Source organism: Hemiscyllium ocellatum, chromosome 20, assembly GCF_020745735.1.
Source record: "Hemiscyllium ocellatum isolate sHemOce1 chromosome 20, sHemOce1.pat.X.cur, whole genome shotgun sequence".
Classification (NCBI taxonomy): Eukaryota; Metazoa; Chordata; class Chondrichthyes; order Orectolobiformes; family Hemiscylliidae; genus Hemiscyllium; species Hemiscyllium ocellatum.
The window spans coordinates 14,638,185-14,665,722 of record NC_083420.1 but is presented as its reverse complement, the minus strand read 5'-3'; the positions used below and the strand labels follow the sequence as shown (position 1 = coordinate 14,665,722).

The 27,538-nt window shown below is 40.2% G+C and overlaps 1 protein-coding gene across 2 annotated transcripts in view; it reads left to right on the top strand.

The window, feature by feature from the left end:
* Window positions 1-27,538, top strand: part of LOC132825355 (general transcription factor 3C polypeptide 1-like) — a 69,473-nt gene that overhangs the window by 23,162 nt on the left and 18,773 nt on the right. For both annotated transcript variants that reach the window (XM_060840524.1, XM_060840522.1), the window contains exons 15-29: window positions 574-912; window positions 6,844-6,989; window positions 8,145-8,242; window positions 9,534-9,630; window positions 10,993-11,170; window positions 13,846-13,993; window positions 14,298-14,433; window positions 16,250-16,328; window positions 17,175-17,363; window positions 17,822-17,982; window positions 19,282-19,424; window positions 21,778-21,859; window positions 22,406-22,518; window positions 23,448-23,510; window positions 24,529-24,622. In XM_060840524.1, coding sequence (XP_060696507.1) covers window positions 574-912; window positions 6,844-6,989; window positions 8,145-8,242; window positions 9,534-9,630; window positions 10,993-11,170; window positions 13,846-13,993; window positions 14,298-14,433; window positions 16,250-16,328; window positions 17,175-17,363; window positions 17,822-17,982; window positions 19,282-19,424; window positions 21,778-21,859; window positions 22,406-22,518; window positions 23,448-23,510; window positions 24,529-24,622 — 2,066 coding nt within the window. The remainder of the gene's footprint in view (window positions 1-573; window positions 913-6,843; window positions 6,990-8,144; window positions 8,243-9,533; window positions 9,631-10,992; window positions 11,171-13,845; window positions 13,994-14,297; window positions 14,434-16,249; window positions 16,329-17,174; window positions 17,364-17,821; window positions 17,983-19,281; window positions 19,425-21,777; window positions 21,860-22,405; window positions 22,519-23,447; window positions 23,511-24,528; window positions 24,623-27,538) is intronic.

The window sequence follows — 27,538 nt, the reverse complement described above, 5'->3', positions numbered from 1 at the left end:
TTACTTTATCAAATCCTCAGTTGAATTGCCTTCAGGGTTTCCTTTGCTCTAGTAAAAAGGATTCCTGTTTTTGAAGACTTTCTCTGCATCCTGTGGGAGAGACTAGAATAAGAGGGCACAATTTAAAAGAAGAGGTGTCCCTTTTAAGACGGAGGATCATTTGAGTGTGGAATTCTCTTTCCCAGATAGCAGTTGAGGTTGGTTCATTGAATTAATTCATCATTTTTGATGCACAAAGGAATCAAAGTTATGGGGACAGTTAGGAAAATGGAATTGAGACTACAATCAGATCAATCATTGTCTGTTAAATGGCCAATTCCATCCTAAGACGTGTGTTATTCTCATGAATTTAATATTACTTGTATAATAGGAACTCAAAATTGCATAAAGCACTCTTAGGTTTCCTTTTAATTTATTAATACTTTACTCTTGTACATCTTGTTGTTATTTATTCCCCGCTACATCATGCTATAGCTGTTATGCAAATTGTAATTCTGCCTGAAATAAGGGTTTTCAAAAATACATATCATTTACATTTTCACCTGTAATTTTAAAAATCTTTGTTTCCTTCAGTTCCAGGTCTTGGGCGATCACTCGGCTTCCTTCCCAAAATGCCTCGGCTGCGCCTGGTTCACACATTCCTGTGGTACATCGTGTATGGGCATCCTCTTCGAAAGAAGTTAGAGGAAGCAGCTGTGTCTGCACCTTCGGTCAGTGCATCAGCGAACTCTACCCAGGAGCCTACAGCGGCAGAAGCAGAAGGCACATCCGCATCAAATGAGAATACCGAAACTGCTAAACATGGGAACAGTCCAGCAGCTGGTGGAACAATCGCAGGAACATCAACGATTGAGATGGATGAAGATAGCCAGTGGGAAGGGGATATAGAATATCTGCATGTCAAAGACACTGGTAATTTGAGCTTTTTATTAATCTTCAGTCATGTTCCTTTCCATTATATTGAAGAGCTGAAAATGTGTTGCTGAAAAAGCGCAGTAGGTCAGGCAGCATCCAAGGAACAGGAGATTCGACGTTTCGGGCATAAGCCCTTCTTCAGGAATGGGTGAAGAAGGGCTGAATTCTGAATATACCCCCTCTAATTCTAAGGCTGTGTCCATGGGTTCTAGTCTCCTTGCCTAACGGAAACAATTTCCTAGCGTCCACTCTTTCCAAGGCATGTATTATCCATTCGTGAAGAAGGGCTTATGACCGAAACGTCGATTCTCCTGTTCCTTGGATGCTGCCTGACCTGCTGCGCTTTTCCAGCAACACATTTTCAGCTCTGATCTCCAGCATCTGCAGACCTCACTTTCTCCTCCATCATATTGAAGACATGAGTGATCAGGTTAAAGGAATGCTCATCAAACAACTCTCATCAGTGAATCATAGTTTTATGCTTTTCATGTGATGCCCAGTCGAACAAATTATTAGTTTAGCTCACAGTTGGAATCATTTGTTAATGGCAACAGGGACTGGGTATTCTACACCACCTTAGTACTCATCTCAGGAAAATACATAAAACCAGATTTTATCAAGTGGCGATTTTGGTTACTGGATGCAATTACATGGGGAGAGCCCCCCCCACCTCTGGACAAAAACACAAAATCCTCAGGACCTCCATCCAATGGAATGATGTCAGGGTAATCAAATACTACATCAAGATTTGCAAAGCTTTTTTGCAAGAGGGGCCACATTTCAACTTTACAGTCACTCGAGGGAGGCAGGTGAGATGAGGTTTGACACTCTCTGCCTCTGTCTCTGTTTTTGTCTCTAATTCCTGTCCCCTCTCCCCCATTCACACCTCCCCCGCCAAAATATCTCCCTTCCAGAATCTCCACCCATAAGACCATAAGACATAGGAGTGGAAGTAAGGCCATTCTGCCCATCGAGTCCACTCCACCATTCAATCATGGCTGATGGGCGTTTCAGCTCCATTTACCAGCATTCTCCCCGTAGCCCTTCATTCCTTGTGACATCAAGATTTATCAATCTCTGGCTTGAAGACATTTAGCGTCCCGGCCTCCACTGCACTCTGCGGCAATGAATTCCACAGACCCACCACTCTCTGGCCGAAGAAATGTCTCCACACTTCTGTTCTGAATTTACCCCCTCTAATTCCAAGGCTGTGTCCACGGGTCCTAGTCTCCTCGCCTAACGGAAAGAATTTCCTAGTGTCTACCCTTTCCAAGCCATGTATTATCTTATAAGTTTCTGTTAAATCTCCCCTTAATCTTCTAAACTCCAATGAATACAATCCCCCACTCACCCTTCCATTTGTACTTGTCCCCGTTGTCCTTATATCACGTACTCTCTCTCCAATTCGCATTCAACCTCTATCATTCACTCTTCTTTCCTGGTCCAATGCTGTAAGATCTACAGTGTATCCCTATTCAGTGGGAACTATGTTTGTGTGTACTATCACAAACTCTAAGTTGATATTATTGTTGCAGTTATAGCACTTGTTTTGACTTGACCAGTGGTACTATCGCTGGACTATTAATCTAGAGACTCAAATGTTTTGCAATCTGGGATCAAACCCTGCCATGGCAGATGGTGTAATGTGAATTCAATAACAATCTGAACTTAAGAATCGAATGATGACCATGAATCCATTGCTGATTGTTTGAAACACCCATTTTGTTCACTAATGTCCTTTAGGGAAGGAAACTGTTATCCTTATCTGATCTGGCCTACATGTGACTCCAGGCCCATAGCAACGTGGTTGTATAAATATTACAAACAATTGGAGTCCCAGCCCTGATCCCTGTGGAATACCACCAGTCACAGATCTCCAGTCAGAACTACATCCTTCCACTGCTATTCTGTCTTTTATGCCCAAGCCAGTTCTGTATTCCTCTTACCAGCTTACCGCAGATCCACTGTAACCTCAATTCTGTATCAGCGTGCCACAAGGGACCTAGTCAAAAAGCCTTGCTAAACTCCATGTAGACAACATCTATGCCCTCCCCTCATCAAGCCTCTTTGTCACTTCCTCAAAGGTTCAATTAGGTTTGTGAGACACTATTTTCCTTGCACACAGCCATGCTGCCTATCAATAATAAGTCTGTATTTTTCCAAGTACAAGTAAATCCTGTGCCTAAAAGTCTTCTCCAATTATTTTCCTTCCACTGACATAAATCTCATTCGGCTTATCCTTGTTGCCCTTCTTAAACTTTGTACAACATGGGCTACTCACCAGTCCAGAAGCTCAAGTTAATGCTTTAGGGACAGCTGTTCATTTCCCACCATGGCAGCTGATGAAATTTAAATTCCGTTAAAAAATCTGGAATTGAAAGTCCATCTTAGTAATGGTGACCGTGAAATTGATTGATTTTTATAAAAACCCATTTGGTTCACCCATTAATTGCGGAAAGGAATCTGCCATCATAACTTGGTCTGGCCGACGTGTGACCCCAGATCTACAGTGATATACTTAACTGTCATCTGAACTGGCCCTAGCAAGCCAATTAGAGGTAGGCAACACATGATGGCCTTGCCAGTGGCACCCCACATCCTATGAAAGGATAAAGATACATATTCAGACATATTTGAAGGAAATTTATTGTAAACCACAAGAGGTTATTTGGTTTCATTAAACCTCGTTGAAAGCATTTTAGGGGTATTGTGTTTCCACGTATTGCATGTTTAAATAGATATGGCATCATTGAAAGATGTTCAGAGCACAGGGAAACCTCAGTTATTGGAGTTGATGACAAAGAGGATGAAAGAAAGATTAGGGGAGTCATTCCTTTTGCCTAAATAATTAGGGACATGGATAATTTTAAAGAATTTAACTCAACTTGTATAATCTGCAAGATTGGGCCTGAATTATTCTCCCTCAGCAAACCAAATATATGAAGAAGCAATCCAACATGAACCAAATTGTACCTAGACTCTGGAGGGAAATAGTTGGGTCCCTTTGAAATCTGTCTGTCTTCTTGAAAGCAAAATTTAAGAAATTATTTCTAGTGTTGCTACTGTTGGAAGACCATTTAAGCAAACTAAAACCAATCACAGGAAGTTGAGAGCAGCCCAAACGCTTCTGCAAAAAACGTGGCTGGACCTGGTAAAAATCCACATAGTAAATTACCTGCTTAACTAGGTCCTAAGCAGACTCTATGCAAAAATGCACTAAACTGCAACCTACCTGCTCCACAGGACCACTTAGATGTAAGAAACCTGCGAGGAAGCAGGGTAAGCATGCCAGCTTGCTAGTAAGACCTGAGGCTGCGTGGTTTCAAGCCCCCCCTTTCCTAGCTTACTTCTAGCAAATGTACAATCTCTGGAGAACATGGTAGACAAACTCAGATCACGGCTCAGCTTCTAGCATGAACTGCGGGAACTGCGCGCTCGGCTTCCCAGAAACCTGGCTCAACCCATCCATTCCTGACTGCGCACTTCAGGCTGATGGTTTTTCTATCCATCGTGTGGACCGTACAGTGTCCTCGGGTAAGACAAAGGGTGGAGGGGTTTGCTTTTTAATCAACAACTGTGGTGCATGGACACTGCAACCCTGGGCAGCCATTGCTCCCCAAACTTCGAATTCCTCATCATCAAATGCCACCCCTTCTATCTACCATGGGAATTTACTGCTGCTATACTAACTGCTGTGCACATACCGCCACAAATCAGGATTGAGGAAGCTCTGGATGTGCTGTACTCCACCACTAAAACCCTGGAGACAGAACACCCCAAGGCCCTGTTTATTGTTACTGGCGACTTCCGTCAAGCCAATCTAAGGAAGGTATTGTCCAAGTACCACTGCTATACCGCTGTGAAAGATACCTACCGCTCCATCCACTGCCTTTGTTTCGGGAACTCCGACCACATTGCTGTGTTTCTTATTGGCAAAAGCTCAAGCAAGAGCCCCCCTTGCAGATACAGGTCCAATGCTGGTCGGTGGAGACAGAGGATCAACTCCAGTGCTGTCTGGGCCATGTTCAAACAGTTCACAGGTACCGTGGACAAGTACGTCACCACTGTCATAGACTTTATCAGCAAGCGTGTGGAGGACTGTATACCAAGGAAATCAATCCGGGTGTTCCCCAACAGGAGACCCACTCAAATAGGAGGAATCCAAGTGTGACCTTCGCAGAGCTATTAAGACAGCAAGGACCAATACCAATCCAAACTAGAGACCCAGACATACACCCGGCCATTATGGCAAGGACTGAATGACATCACAGGTTCTAAAAAGAGACAGTGAAAGATAGCAGTTGATGACACATCCCTTCCAGATCGCCTCGCTTTGAGCAGAGTTTCGGTGGAGAGGTAACACCTATTCCTGCACGTCCTGATGAACCTATCCCAACAGTCACTGCAGCGGAGGTCAGGTCAGTTTTCCTTTGTGTGAATCCAAGGAAAGCGATGGGATCAGGTGGAGTACCAGGCCGTGCACTCAGAGCTTGCGCAGATCAACTGGCAGAGGTCTTCTCGGACATCTTCAACCTCTCCCTGCAGCCGGCCACTGTCCCTGTCAGCTTCAAGAGGGCCATTAGCATCCCTATGCCTAAGAAGGCTCATGCAGCATGTCTCAATGATTTCCTCCCAGTGGCCCTAAATTCGGTGGTCATGAAGTGCTTTAAAAGGCTGGTCATGGCGTTAATCAACTCCAGTCTCCCCACTACTCTTGACGCACTCCAATTTGCCTATCGGACCAACAGATCCATGTCAGATGCCATATCACTTGCCCTTCACTTATCCCTAGAACATCTTGTCATAGTTCAGCCTTCAATACTATTATCCCCTGGAGACTGATTACTAAACATCGTGATCTTGGACTAAGCCCCATTCTCTGCAACTGGATCCTCAGTTTCCTGACCCACAGGCCACAATCAGTGAAGCTTGGGAACAATATTTCATCATCATTAACACTCAACACTGGAGCGCCCTACTGTACTCACTGTGTACCCATGGTTGTGTTGCCAAATACCAGACTAATGCCATTTACAGGTTCACTGATGATACCACTATATTCAGTCAATTCTCAGATGGCAATGAAACAAACTACGGACGGGAGGTGGAAGACCTGGAAAAATGGTGAACTGAGAACAACCTAGCTCTGAAAGCCAGCAAAACCAAGGAACTCATTAATGACCTTCGGAGGGATGTTACTCATGCCCCCCCCCCACAACAACACAGACGTGGTACGAGTGGAGAGTGTCAAGCTCCTGGGAGTGGTCATCCACAACAACGTTTCTTGGACACTTCATGTGGACACACTGGTTATAAAGGCCGAACGTCTCTTCTTCCTCAGGCAGTTGAGGAAATTTGGCATGATGGCAAATACCCTTGCCAACGTTTATAGGTGCGCCATCAAGAGTATTCTGTCTGGATGTATCACTACCTGGAATGGATTAAAAATCAGAGGTGGTTATGGAAAATGGTAAACTCGGCCCGGGACAATCACACAGGCCAACCTCCCATCTATAGAATCCATCTACCAGGCCCACTATCAATGAAAGGCCACCAGCATTCTTTAAGATCCATCCCACCCTGGTAATGCTCTTCTATAACCTCTGCCATCAGGAGAAGGTACAGAAGCTTGAACACACACACACACACACACCAACCGGTTTTGAAAGTTTCTACCCTACTGGTGTTAGAATACTGAATGGACCTACAAACTCTTAATATTTGCCTGCACCTGTGTTTTGTTTTGTTTTTGTCGCTGTTTGCCAATATTTACTTACCTATGCTATTTAACTCTGTGATCTGCCTGCATTGCTTGCAAAACAAAGCTTTTCATTGTATCTCAGCATACATGACAATAAATTCAATTCGATTGTATTCAGTTCTTTTCCGTTTTAACTGGTCCATTTTAACTTTTTTGTTTACAAACAGTTTATGTGGATGAGGCATCATGGAAGAGAAACTGCCCTCCTTCCCCGATTCACAGAGAATTTGGATATGGTTGGGCTCTTATTAGTGACATACTGCTCTGTGTTCCCCTCTCTATCTTTGTCCAGATTGTACAAGTCAGCCACAAGGTAACAATATTGTGCATCTTTTTCTGAACCAGCTGTTATATTGAGTATTAAATTTACCATTAACAGAACAATTAGGAGTACATTGTGCCAAGTGGCAGTCATAACTCTAGACAGAAAAGGGCAATACAAGTATAGACATCAGGCAGAGAGCTGTGAAATATTGGAAGAAAAATGGGAGGAGACATCGGGGTCCCCAGCAGTAATTTTCAAATCCTTTGGCCACAGGTAAGATGCCAAAGGACTGGAGGACTGCTGTTGTCCTGTTATGTGTTTTTAAAGAAAGGAGCAAGGAATTCATGACATAATTAATTACAGGCCAGTCAGACTAAAGGAGTGGTGGGGGAATTATTAGAAAGAGTTCTGAGGGGCAGAATATATCGTGGAGGCATGGATTAATTGGAGATGGTCAGTGTAGATTTATTAAGGGAAGGTCATCTTTTACAAATTTGTTTAAATTAGTTTGAGGAGGTACACAGAAGTATTAATGAGAACAATGTATTTGATGTGGTCTGCGTCAAACTTAGCAAGGCTTTTAATAAGATCCCTCATGATAGAATGGTCATGGAAGTAAGAGCCTGTGGAATCCAAAGCAAAATGTCATCACAATCCTGACTTTGTGGCTTTGGTGAGTTGCAACAGCATTTCCATCCACTGATCAGCTCTCCAAACCACAATGTTTATACAGCTGTTAATGTTGTTCCTGGTCATTGTAACCCCCTAGATGTTGGCGAGGCTTCAGCAAAGGATGATGCCTTTGAGTGTCAAGAAGAGATGGTTAGGTTCTGTTTTTTTTTTGAAGCAACTTCACTCACAGCTCCCCTTGCCCGCTGAGGGAAAGGAGCAGACCCCAATGCTTTGCATTAGGATTAATCGCTGCCCTCTCAAATAGTTTTTAGCCACATAACATTTTCAAAGCAGACATCTGTCCCATGGGTAATTTCTTAGCTTATAAACATCAAATCAAACTATATCACAGATTAATTTTCTTAAATTAAGCTATACAAATACTGCATTTTCATTGCTTAAAGTATTTTACAGACACATTAGATGTCAAATAATTGTATGTCATAATGGAATTGCAACATTCCATGAAGTTGCTGGTTTTGACATGTTACTTCATTTCTCTACTTTTCTTTTCCACCTCTTTTTAAATAGGTTGAGAATCTGGATGATTATTTAAATGACCCTTTGCTGAAACACACTTTGGTCAGGGACCTACCCCAACCCACGAGACAGCAACTTCTGTATAGGCGGTAAGAACTGTTAAGTTTGTTTTCAAAATGATTGCCAGTTTCTTATTCTATGAATTTGATTGCCATCAGTAGCCATTAGTTTTGCAGAAATACTGGTTCACTAATAAATGTTAGTGAACAAAAAAAGAAAATTTGAGCTCTTTGAGAAATTTTGAACCTTCCATCAAAGGAAGAGAACTTCTATTATACACACTGGGCTTCTTTATCAAACACTTTTAGCTCCACTTAAGAGTAAAACTCAATTAAGAGCAAAACAGGACTTTCTCTGCAAAGCATCATTTCTGATGTTTCCTTTTCACAAGTTGGGCACCTCCTCCTGTTTGTGCGCGTGTACGTATATAACAGTATTTATGTGTGCATAATTCACATACATATATTAGCAACACCTGATAACCAGGAATGCTCTGTCATTGAGTTTGGTTGAAGCAGAGGTGTTCTGTCACTTTGTCAGGAAATTGTGTAGCGCTTAAAAGGTACAAACATGCTAGGCTACAGAAATGGAGCAGGGGAAGGGGACTGTTTGGATTACTCCACGGAGAGCTGGCATAGACCCAGTGGGCCAAATAGCACAAAGATTGCACAAATTAACTCTGTCTCCCTGACCTCCTTGAGCCAGTTTACCCGGTTCAAATTCTCCACCTCAGTAAGTTGATTTGAGTAAAGTGAGTAATAATTAGCTGTTGCAGTCCTGTTCAAAGCAAGTAGAAATTTTGCATCCATCTACAAAATATATTTAAATTCATTAGTTGGTGATACATTCTGACAAGATGAAAATGCTCCAGGACTTTGACACTAGATGTTGCATATCTTCCAAATGTAACATGAAAAGGAAAGTTTCATGGATTATCAGCCTGGTTTGCAGTGTGGCACACTTGCGTGTTTTGGAAGCTATGTATCTTAATACTTCTCCGCTATAGTATATTGGTTAGTATTTTCCCCTGTCATGCAGGAGACTAGAATTCAATTCCTTGTCAGGGAGTTTATCTCTTGGAGATCAGTTTAGCTCACTTGGCTGGACGTCTGGTTGCAATGCAGAATAATGCCAGTAGCAGGGGTTCAATTCCTGCACTGGTTGAGGTTACAATAAAGGATTCTTCTTCTCAACCTCCCCTCACTTGAGGTGTGATGACCCTGAGGTTAAACTACCACCTTGATTCTGGTGCTCAATTATGGAATTACAGCTCGAACTTGCAACCTAAAGCAGAGTGCTACCAAATAAGGCACAGCTGACAAAACAACAAAGAATATTATCATCAATACAATGGTGTGATTTCTTTTTTGTTATTTACAGGAGATACATATTTTCTATCTTTGAGAGTTTGCAGCGTCTTTGTTATATGGGATTGCTACAATTTGGTCCAACTGAAAAATTTCAAGAGAAAGATCAGGTAAGCTGTCAGCAAAGATGTTGATGATCATAAAGTCCAAATAAATTAGTAGATGCTGTCTTTCTGATTTTGAATCATGCTACAATAGTATTAAGTTAATGTTTCTAAGAAATGGAGTGTCTCGATAAATGGGTTGCTTGACTCTTTCATGACTGTGCACCAACCTTAGCTAGCTACTCTCTTCTTTGCTTTGAACCTGGATTCTTTTGGAAAGGATCACAAGTAAATAACCTTACAGTCTGCACCAATCTCATGTGACAGTTCATTGTTCAGATGAAATTCACAGGAGCAATCAAACTCTACAGAGAGACATGAGACTGATTCCACTCTCTCCAGCATGGTGGCACAGTGGTTAGCATTGCTGCCTCACAGCACCAGAGACCCGGGTTCAATTCCCACCTCAGGTGACTGACTGTGTAGAGTTTGCACATTCTCCCCATGTCTGTGTGGGTTTCCTCTCACAGACCAAAAATGTGCAGGTTAGATGAATTGGCTATGCTAAATTGTGGTAGGTGAAGGGATAAATGTAGGGGAATGGGTCTGGGTGGGTTGTGCTTCGGTGGGTCGATATGGACTTGTTTGGCTGAAGGGCCTATTTCCACATTGTAAGTAATCTAATCTTGTGTATTCTTGGTATCTGATAATAGTAATATAGCAGAGATCTTGTAGCCGAACCCTCTCAAAATTGGAGGTGTTTCTAGGAGGGAAAATTAATTAAATTATCCGTTATATCTGTGCTCATTTAAATACAATATAAAGTTATTTTACTGAGGAAAATTAAGTGCCTTGGAACCAGTTTTATTGTTTCGCATCTCAAATCCCATTTAATGTACAATCTTTCTACAGACTTAGACTTAAATTGTAATGTGGTACCAAGAAAAGATACCCTACTGTATTGACCTATATTTTGTGCATTTCTCTTACTTTAAATAGATGATTTTGTATATTTATATTCTAACTGAAACTGCAATTTCAAAACTCTTAAATTTTTAACTCGATGTACGTTTGATGGCGTGGCTATATGGTGTATGTATGCATATTTCTTTACTTGTGTACATACATGTGCAGACACATCTTTCATCACCTTGTCCACCCAAAGGCTTGCCATGTGCAACTATACATCTTGAGGAAGAAGACAGTCAGAGACCCTTTCACAGAATCCCTGCCACTGGTACCTATTCCGTAAGATTGACCCAGTGAAACGTACCTGAAATATTGTGTTCTCATGATCCCCCAGGTCTAACTATACTACGGCACCAACATGCTGCACTACTGTGCTGTTCAGATTATTCTACATTATGTCAATATATTTTGGCATTATCCTGAAGCAGCAAATTGACATGTGATTCTTTCCTCTATTAGATTTTCGTTTATATCAAAAAGAATGCCATGATCGTTGACACTACTAGTTGCGATCCGCATTACAATTTGGCCAGGAGCAGCCGACCATTTGATAATCGTTGCTATGCTCTCAATAGTTTACAAGATGTGGAGAGCTTCTGGTTTGATCTTATGTGTGTGTGCCTGAATACACCATTAGGTAAGTACAGTCACTTACAATCTGTTATTGATCAATAATCTTACTCTTTGTTTTCCTTCCCAATCCCGTTTGAAGGTAAATAACTTGTAAGTTTAGTCAAAGTTTGATTGTGGCTGTGCCATGAAATGTTTACCAAGTCATTGGGAGCTTTTTGAATCATTTCTGTAGCTGAGTATTCCAGCTCTTCCTCAATGCTGACAATGATTGAGTTCAATCTTCAATATTGCTTGAAACAAATATAATCTGAGTTCTGTGGCTGGACTCTTTTCCTGAGTCCATGGTGATGTATCTGATGAGAGTGTCACTTTGACTTCACCCTTGACAAAACAGACCAAGCAACATATTTAATCTATTGATGATGCTCACTCCTAGGTATAAAATTTGGGAAATGAGGCTGATGAATAGAGTGTTTTCATTCCTATGTAGTGTTGATGAATAGTGTTTCTGGTCCAGGAAAAGCACCATGACAAGATCCAGAAAACCAAGGCTAGATTTGTTTAGATTGATGATCTTGACGGGCCCTGTGCACATTTAGTGCAATACCTTGCAATGCATCTTTTTGGCCACACAGCGTCACTACTGTCAAATTACAAGGGGAGGAAACCGATTTAAATGAAGTTTATAATTTATTTAAGGTTTCTATACATTTTCAAATTATTTTTAAAGGAAACTACAAAAGACTGACGTGTTCTGTTTTGCATTTAGGCTGTGTTACTTTTCTGCAGATATAAAACAAAACTTAATTTCTTTACAGTTTAATTGCTTCATTATTGTTTTCTGTTTGCGAGTTAAACTTTCCTCAAAACCAGCTCTAAACTACAGGTCACAAACTGGTTGAATTTAGTTTTATGAAATCCCTTTGAAATTGAGATTTACAAGCATGTTTCAGTTTCACACCTTTGATTTCTGAGGTCATCTCATTTTTAGGGAGCTGAACTTGTACGAATATTTGAATATTTTCAATCATTCTACTTGGTTCCACTTATAATGAGGTTATCTGTGAGACTGAGGTGCTGCAACAACTTGCACTTGGTGTGCGAATAGGCCAAGAGCACTGAAGCCAGTAATGGAACAGGATATGACCCTTGGGGATTGTGTCCTGAAAGATTGTGGACCCATATTGCCCAGTTGTGAGTTGCTTGGACCTTCTTGTTCCTGTTTCCCTTTTTAAAAAAAAAAATTAAATAGCTAACAAGGATGATTTTATTTACTCCTACTTAAATATTTTGAAGAAGCGCTATAATTCTTTTAAGCATAAAAACATTGGACTAGAGCATTTACTTCAGACTTTTGGACAATGAATACACACCTGTGAAGAATGTTGTAGTTCTAGAGCTCTCAAAACTTTGTATCTTTGTGTTTAACAATAGTTGGTTATCTGCCTTTTCTTTTACAAAATTGTGATTTCACTTGTAAAAGATTCTTAACTAAATGTTCACATCTATGCTGAGATACATTACTTAATACGCTAATAAGGAAACGCTCATCTGAACGGGACAACAATTTAATGCTTTGTTCTGGGATTATGCAAACGCATCTGCAATATTTAACAAACTAAAAAAATATTGTGTGCATTGGGATAAGTAAAAATTTTCTGTTGTTTTTTCAATTTACAGCAATGTGGAGGTGCCAGTATTGGACTGGGGTGGACAAAGTTAAAAATCATACAACATCACGTTCTAGACTAACAGGGTTGTTTGGAAGTACTAGCTTTTGGAGCATTGCTCTTTTGTCAGGTAGCTAGTGAGGCAGGATGCGAAAGCTTCTAATTGCAAATAAACCTGCCGGACTGTAACTGATGTTGTATGATCTTTAACTATATTGGAAAAGGCACACCTAACCTAGCATTCTTGGTTGCTTCTTATCACCAAACCTAAAAGATTTTCTTTTTAAGGAGAGGCGATTGACAGAATTGAGCCTGAAAAATTCAGGTGTGCATGTTTTTTTTAAAACAAATAAGGAATAAAAACATTCCTGCTGGAAATGCACAGCAGGTTTGTCTGTCTGTGGGACAAGTGGTTCAGTTTCCTACCCAGCAGTTACTGTGAAAAAAGGAGTAATCTGGGTGGTTTGGGAGAACTTTCAAAACCTTGAGGATAAAATAAGTTATTAGAGAAATGCATCTGAAGTAACCAGTATAAAAGGTTCCAAGAGCAATGAGATCTAGTTAAGGAATAGGGGAGGGCTGTTGATGTAATGGATAGCTCTCTGCCTCTGAGCCACAAACTCCACGTTTCAGTTCCACCCGAGGGTTTAATGGGCAAAAGGTGTGTGTGTGTGTGTGTGTGTGTGTGTGTGTGCGTGTGTGTGTGTGTGTGTGTAAGTAATGTGGCCAAATAGTTTAAGTATCAATTTCAATGTCTTTTGATTATACCAATGGCAGGAAATAAGAGCTGGAGAGATTCCTTGTCAGCCATCTACTGGGGGTAAAAAGGACTTTGGTGCCTCTACCATCACTATCCACATACAAAGCTACAACATGCATGTAAAAGTGCCGGTTGCCACAGCAACTTAAACTCAGTGAATTGTAATACGCACTCAAGGGATAGATTGTTTTAGTGAGAATTGAGGTAAACAGTGTTGATCTCTGAAAAGTGGATGGGATTATTTGGACCTATTGGTCTTTTTAATTTACTGAAAGTTCTTACCATGGCCGTATTTGTTTCTGCTTTCAGGAGTTATTCGGTTTCCTCGCTTAAACAGAAATGCTGGTCAGGTAACACGAGAGGACGTGGAAGACACTGAACTTAACTTGGTGATGGACCAGGACACAACTGCTAAGAACACCCTCGAGCACAAACGTTGCCTTCTAGAGTATACTACGTGCGTTTTGGTTTTAATGCATGCAGTCTCACATCATTTTCTAAATTCATTTATAAAGAGAGTATCCTATGGTGTTCAGTTTGTTAGCCGTTCCCAATCCCTTTGACCATTGATTTGACAATATTCTTGAAATATTTGCCTTGAAACATTATTTAATTACTGTGTCCATGCGCTCTTTCTTACTCCCCCTCTGCTGTTCACTTGCTCTGTAAAATTGCATGAGTGCAGTTCGAGTTGGTGTTGATTGCAGATTGGAACATGTCATTTTTGTTTTTGGTAATTGTTCTATCCTCAATCCTTCTAGAGGTAGTCGGAGATTAATAGATGATGGGAAACTACCTGGGGATGGTCTTGGAGCGGCTGGACTGGATTCTAGTTTCTTTGGACATCTGAAACGAAACTGGATCTGGACCAGTTATATCATTAACAATGCAAAAAAAGTAAGTATTCCATATGTGAACATAGTCACTGTCTCTCGACATGTATTGCTTTAACATATTATGGTGACTTGGATGGAATTGAGCTATGGTTCTGCTGCCTGACCATCTCTGCATTTTATCAGTTTAGCAAACTGTTGACAACAATTAGAAAAAAGATGAGCATTTCATCCTTGTTGATGCCATCAGTCATGATTCAGAGTCATTTTCTGGAACAGTTTTTGACTCCATCACAAATAAACATAGGCTGTCACCCATTCACGTGACTTTCCTTTGAAGGACACCAAACAGAAAATAAGGCAATTCCTTTTCTCCTGTTATCAGCATCCTTCATTCTGCAGTGCACTTTCCCTTGTTGTGAGAATTGCTACTTCTCCAGCTAGTTCCACTAACCTGTGTCAGTGCATTATTTAACATGATTAACGTGTCTGAATTCAGGAAGGGAAGATGTTTCCAATTGTATTCAAAATTGCAGCTTATCACCTCTTCATTACAGTACTTTGTATTATCTGTTGATATGAGAGGTTGAAGGAAGCTATCTTGGACAACGGGATGATTATTGCGAAGTATAAATGATTAATGTAGTAATATTTGTAATATCTAAGGTTGCTGAATTATCATTCCTCTCCTTATTGCCTGAGAAATTTCAGATTGAACAAAATAACGTGTAATTTATTGACAAACTTGTAATGTGGTCTCTGGGTTTTATCCATAGGAAGACTAAAAATAAGCATGGTAGGTATTCTGTGGGATAAGTTGACATAATGAAAGATAGCAGAGAAAGGGGCGCAGTCAATTCATTGTTATCAGTGAATCAGCAATTCATTGCAGGTTATCAGTTGACAAATTCAGTAGAAGTCTGAGGTATATTGACAGAATGGAGAAACATCAGTCAGAAGAAATCGAGATGAAACAGTAGAGTGTTCTGGTTATGCTACAATTTGCCAACTGTGCCCAGTTTTAGTCACTGAATTACAAGGAAGACAGTATGAGGATTGGCAGAAGTCCACACAATAGCTGTGAGGGTAATCTAAATTACCAGAAATTCGCTGGAGAAATTAGGATTTTCAGCTTTGGAGGTTATTTACAGGTATGTGGAAGAGAGAAGAAAATAGGAATGGTAAATCTGGAACATTTGTTTTAAATTAAATCGTGAGAGTAAAATGACAGACTCAGTAAATGGTGAAATTTGGACTCATGTATAGAAAGTATTTATGCAAAGGGTAATGCTACTTGGATTTTCAGGTAAGTACAGTACCTTGAAATCATCCAAGAGTGAATGCAATTTGAAATGGAGAGATCTTCACCATAGAAAAACCAGTGGTTTGAAAGATCACCTGAGTCCTAATGGCCTTATGATCTCTGCCATTCTATCTCCATTCCTTCTTTATAACCATTAAACTTCATTCTTGATCTAGCATTCAGACCATCTACTCTATTACCTCCTTTATTGAGCTCCAGTGTTAAATTTTCCTTGAAACGTTTCCTGCGTTGTGCCTTAGGACTAACTAGGCACTGTACGGATGTATGTGTTCACAAGATTGATTTATAAGATAAGGCTGTGAATGCAAACATGATGTGTAGATGCCGGTGTTGGACTGGGGTGGACAAAGTCTGAGGTCACATGACACCAGGTTATAGTCCAACAGGTTTATTGGAAATCATCAGCTTTCGGAGCGCTGCTCCTTCATCAGGTGAAGTGATTTCAGTTGTGTAGTGTGACTTCTGACTTAATACAAACCGATACAGTTTTTTTGCATTAGGCTAATTTAACACAAACTGCTCCTGTTAAACTAATTTTTCTCCTTTCTTTTAACAGAGTCTGAATATCCCTGAGAGCAGCTCAGTGCGATTGCAGAGCTTCTTGAACAAACATTCCCTTCCCCTTGGTGTTGCAGGTGAAGTATTTAAGTTGTAAATGAAACTGAATACATTGTGGTTCTGTAGTAATGCTTTATGGGAAATTTTTTGAACCTGTTGAATATCATATCATATTAACCTCATATAAGAATATAGAACATTAAACATTAAAGTGAGGCTGGAAAGAATCTTGAAAATGTCAAAATATCAGAACGTTGGATTAAAACTTGCAGTATATTTATATTAAATCTGATGAAATTTAAGTATCACATAGTTTTTGAAGTGCTTTGATCATGAAATCTCCATACAAATGCTGATGATGGTGCTGGATATGAAGGCAATCATGATTTCAAACGGAGATTAGATAGGAGCTTAAAGGAAATAAATTTACAGGGCAGCAAGAATAGAGTGGGGCTAAGGAACTGAATGGACAGCTGCACTGATTGCTTAGGCTCAAGTGGCCTGCTTCTGTGCTGTTACAACTTGATCTAATGAAAGGTGAAAAGGCATCACAGTGCCACTGAAAAGGTGGAAACTAATTGTCATACAAACTTTTTTCTTGGTTGTTTACACTTAATTTTGTCAGATTTTAAGTCTTGCAAGCTGGAGTGTTCGGTGACCAACCGATCCAAATAGGATCATTTGGAAATAGAAAGCATGACTAATCTCAACCAAGGGAGCCTTCACTGGACCCGAATCATATCTATTGTCCAGTTGGCTCAAATAGAATTGAAGTTGTTCAGATATATTAATTACAGCGTATTATCTTTTTAAAAACCTTGTTTATTATGGAAAGCTAGGGTGGGAGTGAAGCCGAAAGAGTTGAAATTACCATTACTTAACATACAAAGGTTTCTGTGTTTTTTAATTTTTTTTAAATCCAGGAAATAAATTCAATATGTTAGGGGTCCTTAAGTCTGTGCATGGGCCTCTTGCTGAGTACAAGGAAGAGATTCGCATTGAAAAGGAATGCAATGTGGGCAGAAACAAAAGAGTAGCTGGTGGAAGAGGGCAGAAAAGAAAACGACCTGAAAAGGATACTGTGAAGAAGCAGAAGAAAAAGAGAAAGAAAGGTGAGGTTTCATCACTGCTGACTTGGTCTTTTAAGCTGTTGTCTTTTTAAAATGAAAGGTCAGTTATTTCATTGGCTGTTAAAAGACAAACATCACCTATATGACTTTTGGTTTTTCTGTTAATTTCTTTGCAAAATAACATTTGGAGTTGCTTGTGGCAAATACAATTTATAATATTTTATGTAAAATGAATTCTGTTTCTTGGATCAAGAGTGCTTTGTTTCCCATAGGTTATTTCTTTAAAGTCTCAAGGCCTTTTTGCTTTCTCCACTCCTACTGTCAGGTGCAGTACAAAATATTTTCTGCTGCTCACTAAAATACAGTGTGTGAAACAAGTATTCTGTGTAAACATTTTATTAAAAGTGAGAAATGCTTTAGTGTTCTGATTTCAACAGTTTTTTTTGCTTTTAATTAATGCCTTCCCCATTAATATAATAATTCATTATTAATTCTTGCAGAAGAAATACCACAACCGGAAAAGACGAAAAGATTTCGTTTCCAAGATGATGCTGATAAGAGTGCTCTCCGCCGCATGACCAAACTACGTGTAACATGGACTGCACAGGAAGACAGTCTGCTTATGCTTTGTCGAGTAGCCAGCCATGTCCTTAACAAAAAAGTAAACAACTAAATGAATATCATGTTAACAATGCCTAGACAACCATGGTAATGGTACAGGGAGTTATTGCACTGATCTCTTAACTTGCATGATTTGATTTAAGTGTAGCTCAGTTGGACAAAAGGTTCTGCTGTCTACTTGTCACACTGTTTCACTGTGAAATGGGTTTTAATCTTTACTTAGTTCATAATGGTTTTGTCCATAAATCATAAAACTGCACAGATTTGAATGAAATTTATAATTTCATTTAAGAATAAGATGACAAGTGGGGGAAGTGGACAGATTGTGGATGTAAGTTTGCTTGCTGAGCTGTAAGGTTCATTTTCAGACGTTTCATCACCATACTAGGTAACATCATCAGCGAGCCTCCGGTGAAGCACTGGTGGTATGGCCCGCTTTTTATTATGTGTTTAGGTTTCCTTGAGTTGGTGATGTCATTTCCTGTTCTTCTCAGGGGTTGATAAATGGGATGCAAATCAATGTGTTTGTTGATAGAGTTCTGGTTAGAGTGCCATGCTTCTAGGAATTCTCATGTGGGTCTGAGTTTGGCTTGTCCCAGGATGGATGTGTTGCCCCAGTCGAAGTGGTGTCCTTCCTCATTTGAATGTAAAAGTACTAGTGGGGGGGGGTGGTGGGGTCTTTACATATATATTTTAAAAATTAATATATATGAATACCATACCGTCCATCATACCTTTACCTTGTATTTTGAGTTCCCTGCACGGGTAGAGTTTGACAATACGAATTTGGATTAGAGCAGATGTTGTGTCAAGGATTGTTCTCATTGCTGTTGGAAACATTGTAGGAACAGGTTTAGACCGCGCTGCCCCTCTAACCAATTCAGTGAGTTCTCCCTGTATATATCATTACATTTGCCATTGTACTCAAGATCTTTTATTCGTATTTTCAAATGTGCAGTTATAAATGCTTTTATACAGATGACTTGAAAATAATGTAGTAATCTATTTTTTTAAATTAATGGATTTTCAAAAGTTGCAGTAATTTGTCTGACCAAACAGAGACTTCTCTGTCATCAGTTGGGAGTTCCAGCTTTGGATCTCATTCTTGTTGAAATCCATATCCATTTCTCGGCCAGATCTTACTTGTCCTTCTTGAGCATATTTTCAAGCTAGGCATGGGGAAAACTCACAGAAATAGTATCTCATCACTTGAATGAAACAGTGTATAGTATGGACAGGAGAGAAGTTCAGTTTCAGACAGGTCAGAAGGCTGGCACAGGTGAAACCGGGTTGAACACAAATTTATAGAACTTTGAAAATAATTTCTTGTTGCATTTAGGTGAAGGGACCCTTTGTTCCTTGGCAAACGGTGAGAGATGTCATGCATAGTTATCTTGAAGTGGCTTTGGATAAAACATCTCTTGCTGTAGGGCGTCGATCGCGCTACATACTCAAGAACCCACAGACGATGCTTAATTATAGGTGAGATCATTCTTTCTAAAGAATAGATAATGTCAAGAAAAAATCTGAGCGTTAGAATTTTTCATTACATTGCACTATTTATATTTTTTCTAGACGTTGAAATATTGTGGATTTTCATGATCAATCTAATGGGAATTGTAGAGCAGAAAGAAAGCTTCGTTTGTAACCGGCAAGCTAAACATGGACTTACCTAGCCTTGTACATCCCTTTTGATTATACGTATGTTTTTGTGATCTGGAGCAGAGATTTTACTCTGAGCATGAAAATGATTGTTCTTAAATTGCATTAAATTTGTATTGCCTCTATCAAGTAAAATAACACAGACACACCTTAATAGAGTAAAGCAGAACTCCTTTTGTTTCTGTTCTCTTCCCTCCCATAATGTTAATAGATGCACTCTGGAAGCCTTTTATTTATCAGCCTTGCAATTATAGGTCAACATAGGTCAATGAAAATTGTAACATGCATAATTGATGTTAAGTAAAATAACACTTTCCAGCCAATTCTAGTGCATGTATCTATGAAACACAATTTGTTTAAATATTGTGAGGCAAAGGGTCACACTGCTGCTTGGACTCTGCCTTGTGACCACTTTAACTCCAGCCCAAACTGGTAGATCCAAATTTTTTCTTTCAGTTTATTGTTAAGATCCCACTCCTATCAGTAAGAAATCAGCTTGCTGTCTTCTGGAGACGATGAATGTGGGAAGGGCTGAGATAAAGAGGTTCTGGATGCACAGTCCAAAATGGAGAGCAGAGACGTTTTTGACGGAAAAGATCTACTGGCATTTTTGATTTTCTTTTTATTCCGTGTTTAGTTATGTCACTGGGGAAATGGCATTGCAACAGATGTAGTTTTGCACATTATATCAAGTGTCAGACATAATGGATTGCGGGGGAGCTGGATGGACCCATGAGGGAGAAAGGAATAGAAATAAATGTTGATAAGAATGGGACAAAAGTCATGTGGAGCATAAATAGGTTTCAGTAAGGCCTTCGATCAGGTTCCACATATTTTGGCTGCTGTGGAAGGTTAGATCGCATGGAATCCAGAGAGTGCGGGCAAATTGGATACACGATTGGCTTGATGGTAGAACGTAGAGGGTAATAGTGGAAGGGTGTTTGTTGGACTGAAGGCCTATGATTAGTGGAGTGCCTCAACGGTCAGTGCTGGGCCCATTTATCTATATCAATTACTTGAATGAGAATGTACAAGGCATGATTAGTAAGTTTGCAGATGACACTGAAATAGGCGGTATCATGGATAGTACGGAAGTTTGTCAGACGTTGCAGCAGGACCTTGATCAGCTGGGGAACTGGGCCGAGAAATGGCAAATGGAGTTTAATAGAGATAAGTGTGCAGTCTTGCATTTTGGAAAGTCAATTCAAGGTAGGAGTTTATGGTGAATGGTAGGGCCTTAAAGAATGTAGTGGAGCAGAGAGACCTTGGGGTTCAGGTGCACGATTCTCTGAAAGTGGAGTCACAGGTAGACAGGGCATTGAAAAAAGATTTTGGCACACTGGCCTTCATCAATCAGGGTATTGAGTATAGAAGTTGGGAAGTTAAGTTGCAGTTGTACAGGATGTTAATGTGGCCACACTTGGAGTACTGTGTTCAGTTTTGTTCACCTTGCTATAGGAAGGATGTTCTTAAACTGAAAATAATGCAGAAGAAATGCACAAGGATGTTGCCAGGACTCAACGGTCTCAGTTATAGGGAGAGGTTGAACAAGCTAAGGGTTTTTTCTTTAGAGCATAGGAGACTGAGAGGCATCTTATAGAAGTGTATAAGATCATGAAAGGCATTGTGAGGGTGAATGCACTCAGTCTTTTCCCCAGGGTTGGGGAATCGAGGACTAGAGAGCATCAGTTTAAGATTAGAGGGGAAAGAATAAAGGAAACCTAATGGGCAACCTTTTTACACAGAGGGTGGTATGCATATGAATGAACTGCCAGTGGAAGTGATTGAGGTGGGTACATTAACAACGTTTAAAAGGCAAATCGACAAATACGTGGATAGGAAAGGTTTGAACGATATGGGCCAGGTACCCATGGGAAATTGGGTGAGCGTAGATGGACATTTTGGTTGGCTTGGACCAGTTTGGCCAAAGGGCCTTTTCCATGTTGTAGGTCTCTATGACTCTATAAATGGTGCTGTGGACCTGTTGGGTTAAGTGGTCAATTTTTATTCTGTAGGATCTACAAGTAATGATGCTGCTTGAAACAAAATATTTAGGAATCACAGCTTGTTTAATAAACATAACTATCAGTCATGAAGTATGTCCTGTTGGTTGCTTTAGTATAGCTCTAAAATATGAATTTTTAACTTTTTCTACTCGTGTTACTGCTTGCAGGATTTGTCTTGCTGAAGTCTATGAAGATCATGCTTTAATCAATGAAATTATGAATAAAAAGAACAATTACCAGGACAGTAAGGTAAACAGAAAGATGACAGTATGCCATTTTCTTTCTAGATGGGCCATTGGATAAGGTTGAGTAAATAAAATTTGTGTTATACAGGTTCAGTATGGTAATAACAACATGACTGTGGCCAATTCCAGACTTGTAGACAGCGTCCAAAATGATATGGAACTGGCAATCAAGCCCCATGTTTACAATATACTTTTAAAATCATTTTGTGTTGTTAAAATATTCTCAGGTCATCATATTGATGCATCCTGGTCAAATTTGATTATTCTGATTCTTCACTTGTGGTAAGTTGGCAGAAATAAGTTTTTTGTATGAAATCCCCCAATTCAGATTGGATGAAAATAATTTCCTACTACGTTGAGCTGGTGATACTGAGACCTGCTTAAAGAATACTCACAGGTTCCTTTCAAGGATAAAGGTGGTCCATGTTTGACTATGGTTTGAGGGTTCTATTTACTCTTCCTTCTGCACGTTTTGGAGAAGGTATTTGTTGGTTTTATATCCTTTCAGTCAAATACGTTTCTGTTGAAACAACTACTTTAAATTTCACAGGTTTGTGCAGAGGAGTTTAAAGAATTTGTAGGAAAACTGAGGCAGAAGTTCACTTCTGCAATAGGATCGGGAAATATTGAAATTCCAGATACGCTGCAGGAATTATTTGCCAGGTAAGATTACTAGCTTTTGTATGGAGCCCTAAGTATCTAGGATAATGAAATAATAAGCTTTTTCCCAGAATGAGGGTCTCAATTACTAGGGGTCATGAGTTCAAGGTGAAAGGGGAAAAGTTTAAGAGAGATGTGCGTGGTGGGTGGCTAGAACACAACGGGTTTAGATAGAGGATCTTGGCCAGCACAGCTTGGAGGGCCAAAGGGCCTGTTCCTGTGCTGTAGTTTTCTTTATTCTTTGTTTTTTAGTAGTGATATCAATAATAGTATTGATACTGCAATAGTCTGTTTATTGTGTATACTCTGGTGTTACAAGTATGTGTTTGTAAAGTTATGAGGGTTTGTACACTATTGTGGATTTTAAATTTAAATTTAGCATTGCGGCTTCCATTTAAAATTATTTTCTGGTCACTTTGCATGTCCCTGCTTGAGTAATATTTATCACAACACTTTGGGAGGAGAAACATAAGAAGTCGATGTGTTAGAGTTTAATTTTGTTTTGCATTCTAACAATTGAATGTGATGTCATGCCTTTGGAAGAGTTTCGTGACCTTTTGTGAGCAAAAAGATTACAGAAACTAAATGTGCTGCATGATAAAGTGTACTAACTAGCATCAGCAAACTACAGGATTAATGTCTATGTGAGTGGAGGCTGATTCCTTCCATGAAATACCCCATAATGAGTTCCTGCTATCAGTCAAGTCCATCTGTAAGATGCATTGACCAGACAGGTGGTCCCCACAGTGATCAGGATATCGAGCTTTGGAGCAAGCATCCTTCTATCATCTCTGCTTCAGGGTAGGATAAGGAGTTGAAAGAAAGAGAAATTGTAAATTTGGGAATGAGATACTGCATGGGTTTATATTTTCCTTCCTTCTAAATGCACAGTTTTGTGGTTTACCTGTTTTGCACTTTATTCTTTTGCATAGGTTCAAAATATTGGTAGTTGGGGAAGAAGGTAATGAAAACCAGAAGCAGGATGATATTAGAAGGTAAAGAGTTTACATCAATGCATATTTTTAAAGATCGGATATTCTTACTGGCGTACAGCTGTGGAATAATCAAGTAAACTTATCAGCTAAATATCACTTGAGAAACTAGATTCCTGTATTTATGAAAGGCATTTTCTGGTTCTGGTGGTTGTATTGTCTAATAGAAGTAATGATGGTGCCTCAAAGTAGCAAAAACTCAAAGTTCTACATTAAAGGAGATGGGGACAGCACAGAAGCTCACTGCTGCCTCACAGCACCAGGTTCGTTTCCAGCCTTGGACTACTGTCTGTGTGGAGTTTGCATATTCTCCCCGTGTCTGCATGGGTTTCCTCCGGGTGCTCTGGTTTCCTCCCACAATCTTAAGATGTGCAGGTTAGGTGAATTGGCCATGCTAAATTGCCCGTAGTGTTTAGGGATGTGTCGGTTAGGTGCATTAGGCAGGGGTAAATATAATAGGGTAGGGGAATGGGTCTGGATGAGATACTGTTCGGAGGGTCAATGTGGACTTGTTGGGCTGAAGGGCCTGTTTCCACACTGTAGGGATTCTATGATGTGATCTGGGAGGTACTTGTTCGTCTGAAGTTCCTCTTCTGGCAAAGAAAATGTTCTTTAGGGATAAATTTTCACTGAGTCCTAGAGTGTCAGCACCTTTTTTTACAATTTCACCATTTCTTTTCATCATTCTGTTGACTGTCAGTTCATTATCTTAATTTTCCAGTTCACAATTTAAAAATCTGCCCCCTAAGGATGTCACAGGGAGTGTAAGGTTAATACTTCTTTTTGCTCAATTACATAATGGCAGTGTTCTCACATGTTGAGGCAATGATATGAACCAAATTTTTGAAAACCACAAGAGTTTGAATTTAGTACAGAGCATATCACTGGTAGTAGTTCATTCGCTGCAGCCTCTTGTTAACAAACCAAACATAGGGATTGAGTTATTCTGCAATGAAAATGTACTGGATGTTAAATACTCCTGGATGTGAAGGAAGTTTACTTCATTTTTTTTCTTTTGTAGCATTGATGATATTCATTACTTGGTCCTGCAGAATTTCATTCAGAGCACGCTAGCTCTCTCTGATACACAGATGAAATCATGCCAATCTTTTCAGGTATTTATGTAAGTGAGGGAGTGCACCTCATTCAAATTTACCTGATTTTAATACATGCAGCCTTCTCAGTGGATGTTTTTAATTTTGTATCAGACCTTTTGTCAGGCTATAAAATAAATAATCTTTTAAGTAAGATGAAGACTTGCATTTATACAGTGCCTTAGATAAGCATACGATGCATCAAAGCATTTTCTAGCTCTTGTGCTTTTGAAAACTAGTCACTGTTGTATTGTAGGAAGCACAGAAGCCAAACTGTGCGTAGAATCTCCCACAAACTGCAAACATGGTAATTAGCAGGATGATCTGTATGTGTTGTATCTGCTGAAAGATAATGTTAATTAAGAAGTAAGTTCTGGGCACCTCTTACCAAATCAGAGGGCAAATGGGCACTGGATTAACTTGGTCTTATCCAAAACCCAGCACCTTTGAAAATGCAGCACTCCCTCAATACTGCACTGGACTGTCAACCTTGATTTTTGTGCTCAAACCCAGGCGTCAGACTTGAACCTGGAATCTTGTGACTCAGGCTAATGTACTTTGAATTGAGCGATGGCTCAATGAGATATGAAAGGCACCACTTCTAAACCTATCTGGACTGTCAATCAATGTCCTTGTAGCAGTGCTGATTACTACCTATTGAATAAAGCATTAGTTTAAAATGCAGCTGCTCCATCAACAGTTAGCTGGTGCAGGAGGTTAAGAGAAAGTGAGGACTGTAGATGCTGGAGTGGGTGGCACGGTGGCACAGTGGTTACCACTGCTGCCTCTCAGTGTCAGAGACCTGGATTCAATTCCCGCCTCATGCGACTGACTGTGTGGAGTTTGCACATTCTCCCACCGTCTGCGTGGGTTTCCTCCGGGTGCTCCGGTTTCCTCCCACAATCCAAAAATGTGTAGGTTAGGTGAATTGGCCAAGCTAAATTGCCCGTAGTGTGAGTTGAAGGGGTAAATGTAGGGGAGTGGGTTGCGCTTCGGCGAGTCGGTGTGGACTTGTTGGGCCGAAGGGCATGTTTCCACACTGTAAGTAATCTAATCTAATCAGAGTCAAAAGGTGTGCTGTTGGAAAAGGACAGCTGGTCAGGCAGCATCTGAGGAGCAGGAGAGTCGGCATTTCGAGCATAAACTCTTCATCAGGAATGTGGTTAGCTAATGTATCATCAATAGTGCTGGAAGACTGAAGGTTGGCTAACATGGTGCCACTGTTTAAGAAGGTTGTAAGGACAAGCCAGGAAACTATGATGTCAGTGGTAGGCTAGTTGTTGGAGGGAATCCTGAGGGACGGAATGTGCATGTATTTGGAGAGGCAAGGACTGATTAGGGATAGTCAGCATGGCATTGTGTGGGAAATCATGTCTCACAAACTTGATTAAGTTTTTTGAAGAAGTAACAAAGAGGATTGATGAGGGCAGAGCATTAGACCTGATCTATATGGACTTCAGTAAGGTGTTCGACAAGGTTCTCCATGGTTAGCAAGGTTAGATCTCACGGAATACAGGTAGAACTAGTCATTTAGATACAGAACTGGCTCAAAGGTAGAAGACAGAGGGTGGTGGTGGAGGGATGTTTTTCAGACCGGAGACCTGTGACAAGTAGAGTGTCACAAGGATCAATACTGGGTCCACTACTTTTCATCATTTATGTAAATGATTTGGATGTGAACATAGGAGGTATAGTTAGTAAATTTGCAGATGACACCAAAATTGGAGGTGGAGTGGACAGCAAAGAAGGTTACCTCAGATTACAGCGGGATCTTGATCAGATGGGCCAATGGGCAGAGGAGTGTCAGATGGAGTTTAATTTAGATAAATGAAAGGTGTTGCATTTTGGGAAAGCAAATCTTAGCAGGATTTATCCATTTAATGGTAAGGTACTCGGGAGTGTTACTGAACAAAGAGACCTTGGAGTGCAGGTTCATAGCTCCATGAAAGTAGAGTCGCAGGTAGATAGGATAGTGAAGGCGGTGTTTGATATGCTTTCCTTTATTGGTCAGAGTACTGAGTACAGGAGTTGGGAGGTCATGTTGTGGCTGTACAGGATGTTGGAATATTGCATGCAATTCTGGTCTCCTTCCTATTGGAAAGATGTTATGAAACTTGAAAGATTTCAGAAAAGATTTACAAGGATGTTGCCAGGGCTGGAAGGATTTGAGCTATAGGAACGATTGAATAGGCTAGGGCTGTTTTCCCTGGAGCTTTGCAGGCTGAGGTTTATAGAGGTTTATAAAATCATGAGGGGCATGGATAGGGTAAGTAGACAAGGTCTTTTTCCTTAGATAGAGGACTTCAGAACTAGAGGACATTGGTTTAAGGTGAGAGGGGAAAGATATAAAAGAGACTTAAATGGCAACTTTTTCATTGAGTGTGGTGTGTGCATGGAATGAGCTGCCACAGGAAGTGGTGGAGGCTGGTACAATTGCAACATTTAAAAGGCATCTGAATGGGTATATGAATAGGAAGGGCTTGGATGGATATGGGCCGGATACTGGCAGGTGGGACTAGATTAGGTTGGGATAGCTGGTTGGCATGGACAAGTTGGACCGAAGGGTCTGTCTCCGTGCTGTACATCTCTATGACTCTAAGTCACAGATTGTGCAGAGCTAACGATAAGCAAATTGTCAGCATTCCTGGTCAAGCTTGGAAATAGCATTCCTAATGTGAGATCTGGCTGGAGTTCAGTTCTGATGTTGCTGTTTGGCATTGACCCCATTGGCAGTCTTTCACAATGAAAACTATGATCACTGTGACAAAATGTAAAAATCAGAGGTTAAATCATAGGCAGTAATAGTTGAGTATCTAGACTGAGCACTTCTTTCTATTAGCATTGCAAGGTGTAATTCATTTTGTGTCCATTTTGCTGAATGGGCTATTTGTTGGGAACAGTAATATAATGTTTACAGAACAGGTCTAATAATCCTGA